Source organism: Microplitis mediator, chromosome 10 (assembly GCF_029852145.1).
Source record: "Microplitis mediator isolate UGA2020A chromosome 10, iyMicMedi2.1, whole genome shotgun sequence".
In the NCBI taxonomy this organism is placed as follows: domain Eukaryota; kingdom Metazoa; phylum Arthropoda; class Insecta; order Hymenoptera; family Braconidae; genus Microplitis; species Microplitis mediator.
The window spans coordinates 11,093,416-11,103,931 of record NC_079978.1 but is presented as its reverse complement, the minus strand read 5'-3'; the positions used below and the strand labels follow the sequence as shown (position 1 = coordinate 11,103,931).

Below are 10,516 nucleotides of genomic sequence, written 5' to 3'. Positions count from 1 at the left end.
TTCAACTCAGTGTTCAATTAAACTCAACTTGATTATTTTTAATTCATTATTTACTCGAGCTCAACTCAATAATTTGTATTCAATTATTCACGTATTCATGAGCTCAGACAATTAACAGTATTTATAAATTAAATAAACTATTTAATTTGCAACCCAGTGATATTTTGTGCTGTGACAAATAAAAATATTGTTATATTTTTAAATATGCGTATTTTTCAAACATCCCAACCACCAACCAGTCCTGGCATGTCTTTATTTAATTATTATTACAACATTTTATGGTCCTTCGAGCCGGATGGTTGGTTGGTTGTGTCGGTAGCATCATCATTGGGCAGCTGTACTCATATAACCCCATTCTCAGGTCAAGGAGCTCACTATGGGGGATGAAGAGAAGAAGAAGGGTCTTCCAAAGGACCAGGAGCACTCAGAGGTCCCTGAAGGTACCCCCACGGACCCACACCTCTTTCCAGAGATCAAAATCGTCAACACTCAAGTCCTCAGCGACTCAAGCGCCAACGAGACTGTGAACCCCGGCGAGGGCGATCAGTCCAAGCAGAAACTCAAACGCACTCCAAAGAAATCGACGATTTCCCCAGCACTCGAGCTGAAAGTTATCAGCCAGCACTCACGGCTTAGAGTCTTCTCAGACTGGGAAACTCTGGCTGCTATGCTCACCGTTGCCGACGGACTAGCTCAACTCAAGTCTCGACTTGAATTACTCGAGGGTGAATGGCACCAATTCAACCTCACTCACGACTCACTAGCACTCACCTGCACCAAGGAGTTCTTGGAGAGCTCATATGTCAAGGACGGAGTATACGATTTGGTGTATCGGTCGTATATCAACGCCAAGGGCAAACTCATCGCACTCATCAACTCAATACCAGTTCCAGCTGTTGCTCCAACTGTAATACACTCAACCCGGGCTCCAACTCATTTGCCAGCACTCGCAATTCCCAAGTTCGATGGGCGTTACGAGAACTGGCCGGAATTCAGGGACTCATTCACCTCAATGGTGATAAATGCTCAAGAACTTGCTCCAGTTCAACGTCTTCAGTACCTGAAGAGCTGTCTGCAAGGACAAGCCGCACTCAGCCTCGCCAGTGTACAAATGTGCGACGACCAATTTGTACCTGCGTGGAATCAGCTCAAGGAGAGATATGACAACCCTCGCCTACTCATCGGTGCTCAACTGGACAAGCTCCTTAACATGCATGCACTCACTTCACGCTCATCTGAGCAGCTCAATTACCTTCTGAACACCGTTTCAGAGGTAATCAACGCACTCAACGCACTCGGGGTACAATTGAACTCAGATATGAATCCGCTGCTTACGCAGTTGATCATATCTAAACTGGACTCACACAACCGGGAGCTCTGGGAGAACAAAATGGGTGCTTCGACTGAATACCCATCACTCAAAGTGCTCAATGACTTTCTAGTCAGTCGTGCTCGTGCTCAAGAACGGGTGGAACAGGCATCCAAACCACCACGTTCATCTGGAAAACCAGCGTCATACTCTGCTGCTGCTGTTTCCAACTCGCACTCATCGGAAACTAAATCTCCAGCCACGAACTCATCTACTGCACTCAAGAAGCCTCCCAAGAAGGTATTCCCTCCTGCACAATATCCCTGTGATTTGTGTAAAGGAGATCACTTTATTGTGAGATGCACTCAATTCTTGGGACTCACAAAGGCTCAACGCACTCAAGTCGTTGTGGAAAAGCGACTTTGTGAAAATTGTTTTGGCCATCATCTACCGGATGCGTGCAATTCAAAATTCACATGCAGGGTGTGTGAACAAAAACATCACACCATGATACACCCGGGACTCAACAGCACTCAAACACCATCTAGCTCAGCCGCTAAAGGCACTCAATAAAGACGTCTGCTTCCACATGACGACTCGAGCGACGCTCAACTGAACTCAATTGCACTCAACACGTCCGGCATTCATCATACTAGTACTCATCGCCCAGCAATCTTACTCGCAACATGCCTAGTGGACTTGATCACCAAGTTAAGTACTCATCCAGTACGCATATTGCTGGATCCAGGGTCTGAATTATCGTTTGTTTCAGATTCCTTGGTAAATTCACTCAAACTTAAACGCACTCACTCATCTATCCAGATTATTGGTATTGGTGTTGCCAATGCTGGTAGAACTAAAGGTCAAGTCGCACTCAAGCTTTCATCTAGGCATTCAAACGACTCAGTCATCATCAGTGCTCATATACTAGGTGGTCTCACTACTCAACTACCATCTGTTGCACTCAACACACTCAACTGGGACCAATACAAACAACTACAATTGGCAGATCCAGCGTTCATGAGACCAGGACCAATTGATATCATCATTGGTGCCGATCATTATGGTCTTATCATTAAAGATGCACTCATTAAAAGGTCTGAAGGCCTGCCAATCGCTCAAGATACCATCTTCGGATGGATATTACTTGGTCCAGTTACTCAACGCACTCATCGACCATCTATTACTTATCATGCTGCTGTCGAGCAGTCAACTCAACAACTTCAAGACCTGCTATCACGCTTCTGGACTCAAGAAGAAATTCCAGTCAGCAAAATCAAGGAACTCAACCCAGATGAGGAGGCGTGTGAAGCGCATTTTCAACAAACTCATCGACGAGACAGTTCAGGACGATACATAGTTCGACTGCCAATCAAATCGTCACCTCAACAGCTGGGGAATTCGTACTCAGCAGCATACCGCTGTCTTATTCATCTCAAACGTCGTTTAGATCATGACGATCGTTTGAAAGCACTCTACCTTGATTTTCTGAAGGAATACGAAGAACTCAATCACATGGTGGAATCAACTCAATCAACAACAGGTGAACCAGACTACTATCTCCCTCATCATGGAGTCTTACGGGAAAGCAGCATCACAACCAAGCTGCGAGTAGTTTTCAACGGTTCCAAAACCACCAGCTCAGGTCTTTCACTCAACGATGTGCTTCACACCGGTCCAAAACTGCAACTAGACATCTTCGACGTACTCATAGGAGTTCGCACTCATAAGCTCATCTTCATAACAGATATCACGAAGATGTTTAGACAGATTTTGGTCGACGAACGCGATCAATCACTTCAACAAATACTCTGGTTCAACCAACAAGGCCAAATAACTCCATATAAACTCACCACGGTCACCTACGGGACCAGACCAGCTCCATATTTGGCCGTTCGTGCTCTACTTCAATTGGTTGAAGACGAAGGACATCGATTTCCTCTTGCGATCATTCCACTCACCCACGGAAGATATGTTGACGATATCTTTGGTGGTGCCGATGACTTGAACTCATTACAACAAGTTGCTGATCAACTTGAAGCACTCTGCAAGGCGGGCGGATTCCCTCTTGCTAAATGGGCAAGCAATCATCCAAAATTACAACAACTCAATCATGTGGAAGCGATCAAAAATCATAAATTCGAGGATCCAGACTCCAGCACCAAGATTCTGGGCATGTACTGGTCCTCACACTCAGATCAGTTCTATTTTACGTACTCACCACCATGCTCAACTCCAAAATTTACAAAAAGGATCATTTTATCAGAGATTGCTCAAATCTTTGATCCTCTTGGATTTCTCGCACCACTCATCATTCGAGCCAAGGTATTCATGCAGGAGCTTTGGCTCGAAAAGCTCAGCTGGGACACTCCATTGGCAGCCAATCAACGGCATAAATGGAGAAACTTCAAAAATGAACTCAAATTTATCTCTGAAATCAAAATTCCAAGATGGATCCACTCATCCACGTGCTCAACCACCGAAATCCATGGATTCTCGGACGCCTCTCAATTGGCAATGGCAGCTGCCGTGTTCATCAAAGTCCACACACCAGCTCATGGAGTCAGAGTTACGCTGCTCTGCTCCAAAACCAAGGTAGCTCCGTTAAAACGACTAACGATACCAAGGTTAGAACTCACCGCAGCGCACATGTTGGCAAAACTCACAAAACACTGCCAGAGCACTCTAAATCTCACTCAATCGCCAATATACTTGTGGACGGACTCAACAATTACACTCACGTGGATTAAATCTCATCCGTCTCGCTGGAAGGAGTTTGTTCGGAATAGGGTGTCACATATTCAAGATCTACTTCCAGATGGCCACTGGAATTTCATTCCGGGCACACAAAATCCAGCAGACTGCGCAACACGAGGGTTGACACCTACTCAACTCCGTGATCATCAACTATGGTGGACTGGCCCACCATGGTTGCTCAAGAGTTCATCGTCCTGGCCTAAATGTCCATCAATCGATGATACAGGAGCTCAAGCAGAAGAACGGCCTGGACTGGCCCTGTTCTCATCGAATTTATCGCTGAAATCAAATTGGCCTATCATGGAACGGCCAATACCACTCCTACGCATGTTACGAGCTACTGCAATCTGCTTTAGACTTCGTGACATGATCAAGAAATCACCAAACTCATCACTTAAGACTCCAATTACTTCTGACGAAGTAATTTCTGCACTCAACTTCTGTATCAAAGAAACTCAACGCATTCATTTTTCAAACGAGATCAACATGCACTCCAAACACGCACCATGGCCTAATGGTCATCCATTTGCTCGATTGGTTGCATTCATTGACACCGACGGCATCATTCGAGTAGGTGGACGGTTGGAAAATTCTCCAAATCAAGACCAAAGCAAGCATCCTGCTATTCTACCACGGAATGCGGCACTCACAAAACTCATCATCTCTGATGCTCATCAGCGTACCATGCATGGTGGTACTCAACTTACTCTGGCATTCATACGACAAAAGTACTGGATCATTGGCGGTAGACAACCAGTACGCTCAATTATACTCAAATGTATAAGATGCGCACGACATCGTGCTGATAGAGCTCAACAACTCATGGGTCAGCTACCAGTATCACGAGTTACTCCATCATCTGCATTCACTCACACTGGAGTTGACTATGCTGGCCCAATAACACTCAAAAATTGGAGACGCAGAGGAGCAAAAACATACAAAGGCTGGATTTGTGTTTTTGTCTGCCTTTCTACGTCAGCAGTACATCTAGAGGTAGTCAGCGACTACAGCTCTAGTGGGTTCATCGCAGCACTCCGCAGATTTATCAGCCGACGAGGCATCTGCACAGCACTCTACAGCGATTGTGGAACGACGTTCAAAGGCGCTGAAACTGATCTCAACCGTCTGTTCACTCAAGGAACTCAAGAGTCAAGAGAAATACTGGATCACATCACTGTGAACAGTATTACCTGGCATTTCAATCCACCAGCAGCCCCACACATGGGTGGAAAGTGGGAAGCTGCTGTCAAATCACTCAAACATCATCTTACTCGATCAGTGGGAGAGTCTTCATTTACGTTTGAAGAATTTACGACTCTTCTGACGCAAATTGAAGCTATATTGAATTCAAGACCATTGGAGCCACTCACGGAAGATCCAGAAGACATGGCTGCACTCACTCCTGGTCACTTCTTAATTGGACGAGCACTCAACATGATTCCTGAACCAGCACTCATCGATACAAATAGTTCTCGATTGTCTAGATGGCAATTTCTACAACAACGTGTTCAACAGTTCTGGAATCATTGGTCTACAAGTTATCTTCAAAGACAACTGGCAATCACCAAGTGGCAACGCCCAACTCATCAAATTCAAGTTGGGTCACTTGTATTACTCACCGACGAAAGGTTTCCACCAACCAGGTGGCCTCTCGCTCGTATTATCGCACTTCACCCTGGCAAAGATGGATTGACCAGGGTTGCTACGCTCAAAACAGTGAACTCAACACTCACTCGTCCAATCACGAAGCTTGCACTCCTACCAATTGAACCAGAACCACAAGAAGATGACGAAGAATAACTTCACTGGTTCAATGACATGCTCATCAAAAGATCAAGTACTCAAGAACTCATCAATCATCAACTCTGTTGCTGATGGCGGGCGGAATGTTGCGTAATCACAACTACATTCAAATTTGAATGTAGTTGAACTTCCGGCAAATAGAGGCAGCACCTACTGGGGCCTAGTGTCCATCTATGAGAACTTGACTTGCACTGTGCGACGCATGCGCATGGATTTTTCCTGCCTCGTGGCAAGAAGACCGACGCCATTATTCTATTCGTTTATACAATTTCAAGTGTCACCACGTGTTTTGTATAATCTATTCAAATTGCGCTCATCTTGAGTAAATAATTAAAAGTAATCAATTAATTACATTAAGGGTTCATTACTCTATATAAAAATATAATTATTTTTATAATTGCGAGCTCAGAGCTCAAAAAATAAATATAAAACAACATCAAGAAATCCAGTGTTCTACAACCTGTTCCTGACGAGGTTATATCATCGAGAAAGCAACAGGTGCATTATTTATTAAACATTTACTTGCTATCAGTGCTCAATTAATTTAAAAGACTCAGTTTTATTATTTATTTAATTATCATTATGCTCAATTTCTTAATTAATTTAAAAGTTATATTTCGCTCAGTAGCCTCTGCTATCATGCTACCACGTGTTCAACAAATAAATTAAAATCAGTGTAATTTATCATGAGCTCATTAAATTCAATTCAATTAAGTGATCATCACTATTAAAACTCAATAACAAAAATATTTATGTATTCAGTGCTATTAAAAATAGTAATTAATGTGTTCACTTCGCTCAGTAACCTCTGACATCATGTTACTTATTATCATGACATTTTTGCATTCAACTCAGTGTTCAATTAAACTCAACTTGATTATTTTTAATTCATTATTTACTCGAGCTCAACTCAATAATTTGTATTCAATTATTCACGTATTCATGAGCTCAGACAATTAACAGTATTTATAAATTAAATAAACTATTTAATTTGCAACCCAGTGATATTTTGTGCTGTGACAAATAAAATAGTTTATTTAATTTATAAATACTGTTAATTGTCTGAGCTCATGAATACGTGAATAATTGAATACAAATTATTGAGTTGAGCTCGAGTAAATAATGAATTAAAAATAATCAAGTTGAGTTTAATTGAACACTGAGTTGAATGCAAAAATGTCATGATAATAAGTAACATGATGTCAGAGGTTACTGAGCGAAGTGAACACATTAATTACTATTTTTAATAGCACTGAATACATAAATATTTTTGTTATTGAGTTTTAATAGTGATGATCACTTAATTGAATTGAATTTAATGAGCTCATGATAAATTACACTGATTTTAATTTATTTGTTGAACACGTGGTAGCATGATAGCAGAGGCTACTGAGCGAAATATAACTTTTAAATTAATTAAGAAATTGAGCATAATGATAATTAAATAAATAATAAAACTGAGTCTTTTAAATTAATTGAGCACTGATAGCAAGTAAATGTTTAATAAATAATGCACCTGTTGCTTTCTCGATGATATAACCTCGTCAGGAACAGGTTGTAGAACACTGGATTTCTTGATGTTGTTTTATATTTATTTTTTGAGCTCTGAGCTCGCAATTATAAAAATAATTATATTTTTATATAGAGTAATGAACCCTTAATGTAATTAATTGATTACTTTTAATTATTTACTCAAGATGAGCGCAATTTGAATAGATTATACAAAACACGTGGTGACACTTGAAATTGTATAAACGAATAGAATAATGGCGTCGGTCTTCTTGCCACGAGGCAGGAAAAATCCATGCGCATGCGTCGCACAGTGCAAGTCAAGTTCTCATAGATGGACACTAGGCCCCAGTAGGTGCTGCCTCTATTTGCCGGAAGTTCAACTACATTCAAATTTGAATGTAGTTGTGATTACGCAACATGTGTTCACTTCGCTCAGTAACCTCTGACATCATGTTACTTATTATCATGACATTTTTGCATTCAACTCAGTGTTCAATTAAACTCAACTTGATTATTTTTAATTCATTATTTACTCGAGCTCAACTCAATAATTTGTATTCAATTATTCACGTATTCATGAGCTCAGACAATTAACAGTATTTATAAATTAAATAAACTATTTAATTTGCAACCCAGTGATATTTTGTGCTGTGACAAATAAAAATATTGTTATATTTTTAAATATGCGTATTTTTCAAACATCCCAACCACCAACCAGTCCTGGCATGTCTTTATTTAATTATTATTACAACACATTTGAAATTTCCCACTTAAATAACATGCGAAAAAATTTTTTTTGATTAAAAATATTATAACTTTTGAACAGTGTGAGATAAAAATTCGGCTTCAGAATATTCTTGTAGGGCATTAAATTTCCTAAAAAAAAGGACCGGGTAGTCTAACTTTTAAAATCGATATTTGGTATACTTACAGGCCATCAAAGCCGAAAGTAAACAGAATTATGCAGCTTTAAGGCTCTATTATTCAAAATATCAATACTACGTAAAAATTCTTGGACTAAAATTAAAGGAAGCAAGTAAAAAAAGCAAATTTACATACTGGGATCATAAAATAACTAGGTACAACTTTTTCATTGGTATTGTATTCCAGTTTTTGGTCTATATATATTAGGGTGGGTTGAAAAAAAACTTTTTTATTGTTTTTCTTAGCATGGGGGTAGAATTTGTACCTTATAAAAAAAAAAATTTTTAAGAAAAAAAAAATTTACTCAATATTTTGAGGTGGCCCACTCGTTTTTAAAATAAATAATTGATCAAACAGGGTAGCCCCAACGAGAAAAATTTTATGGTGTCCTAGAATCTGTAGGGTGTACCCTTGAAAGCTAATTGAAAGTCAGAAGTTGAAAAAATTTTTTTCCTCTAATTTTTGTAATTTAAGTAAAAAATCCAACAATAAAAAGCATTTTCTTTTGAACTAAAAAAATTACATTCGACAATTATTAGATGTTTTCCACGATTTTGGACAAAAAAGAATTTTTTCGTTGGAACTTCCCTGTTTAATCAATTATTAATTTAAAAAACGAGTGGGCCACCTCAAAATGTTGAGTAAAAAAATTTTTTTTTTCTTGAAAAATGTTTTTTTTTTATAAGGTAGAAATTCTACCCTCATGCTAAGAAAAACAAAAAAAAAGTTTTTTTTCAACCCACCCTAATGTATATATTTCTTTAATCGTTAATAAAATATTATTTATTACAATGTGGATATTGATAGAGATTTAAATGCACTACATGTAGAACAAATTTATTAATTACTTCATTGAATTTTACTCCAAGAATTTTCTCGTAGTATTGATATTTTTGATAATAAAGCCTTTAATTTGTACTATTCTGTCTACTCTAAACTTTGATGGCCTGTTAGTATACGAAATATGAAGTTTACAAAATTGACTCTCAAGACTTTTTTTTTTAGGAAATTTAAGGCCCTACAAGAATATTCTAGAGCCAAATTTTTATCTCACACGGTTTGAAAGTTATAAAATTTTTAATCAGAAAAATTTGGAAAATCCAAAAGTGCACAACTCATAATGCTCATTTATTATGAAATAAAAGTTTGGAAAATCCAAATGAGCATGCCTTAAGCGGTCGTGTCATCCACGAATTATTTAGATTAAATGTTTACGTTACGATTTGTTAATTTTTTCATGAAGACTCCTATTTTTTTCTTTTTTTTTGCTTACATTTAAGGAACTATTAAACTAATTTATTATAATAAAAAATTATTATAGAAAATATTAAAAAATTCCTGCGGATAGAATGGAAATCTTTGCTAACGCCATCTAGCACGCTCCGATAGAAGAAGCAGGTCTTCACTAACTCTGTTTATATATTTTTTTTATATATGGCAGCCTGAGATGTAAATGTTTTAGCTTCGACAGTACACATTTTGTTATTTTATAATCAAACGAATAATAATAGAGTTGTGGTTTTTTAATCAGTTTGTTAGAACGAATTTACGGATATATTGAAATAAAATTCAAAAGAATTAGTTTTGTTTTCCGAAAGTTATGGAGATTACAAGAAGAGTGTTACATGTATTTTACAGGATTTTTTCTGAAAAACTCATTTTTTATCCAAATTGTGGGTTGGACCAGCTGTTTATTGTTTAGAAAAATGACCATTGATGTTTTCTTTTATTGGGGTATAAAGGCCGATCTACTTTAACCACTATATTATTATTTATTTAAATAAAACTCTGACGGACTCCAGTTTATTAATTTTTAGGCGAGAGTAGAGCATACCTACGCTCGCGCTTAAGGCATGCAATAAAATAATACTAAAAAAATGGCAGGAAGCACGAATAAATTTAAAATATATATAATTTTCTTTTATTAAAATTTGTTGTGTTTTTTTTTTTTTTTTTTCTAATTATATTAGTATTTTTTTATAATTATAAAAGAACCTAGTCAAAATATCTCGATTAATAAAAAAAATAAAAATATATGTAAATACAAAAAAAATAAAAAAAATTGAATTGAAAAAAGTCAGGCTTACCAATAAGCAAAAAAAAATCAGCTGTACTAGGACGGTAATACGCAAGTGCCCCTCTGGTGGAATAAATGTACGTATGATGTATAGATATATGTATTCAATATTGTTGTATAGCCGCCAGGTTGAC

The 10,516-nt window shown here is 38.0% G+C and overlaps 2 protein-coding genes across 2 annotated transcripts; both read left to right on the top strand.

The window, feature by feature from the left end:
- The first annotated feature begins 376 nt into the window (after positions 1 to 376).
- On the top strand, positions 377 to 1,882 carry LOC130675890 (uncharacterized). Its single transcript, XM_057481786.1, has one exon. The coding sequence runs from the start codon at positions 377 to 379 to the stop codon at positions 1,880 to 1,882; it is 1,506 nt and encodes a 501-aa protein (XP_057337769.1).
- A 113-nt stretch (positions 1,883 to 1,995) lies between these two features.
- Positions 1,996 to 5,866, top strand: LOC130675889 (uncharacterized). The gene is made up of 2 exons (XM_057481785.1): positions 1,996 to 2,035; positions 2,082 to 5,866. Exons 1-2 carry the CDS (start codon positions 1,996 to 1,998, stop codon positions 5,864 to 5,866), a joined length of 3,825 nt encoding a protein of 1,274 aa, XP_057337768.1.
- The last annotated feature ends 4,650 nt before the right edge of the window (positions 5,867 to 10,516 follow it).

Bases quoted from the DNA above. Each gene is read 5' to 3' on its own strand.
- LOC130675890 (XM_057481786.1), top strand. From the start codon at position 377: ATGGGGGATGAAGAGAAGAAGAAGGGTCTTCCAAAGGACCAGGAGCAC.
- LOC130675889 (XM_057481785.1), top strand. From the start codon at position 1,996: ATGCCTAGTGGACTTGATCACCAAGTTAAGTACTCATCCA. The intron at 2,036-2,081 runs GTACGCATATTG...CGTTTGTTTCAG, and splicing joins CCAAGTTAAGTACTCATCCA to ATTCCTTGGTAAATTCACTC.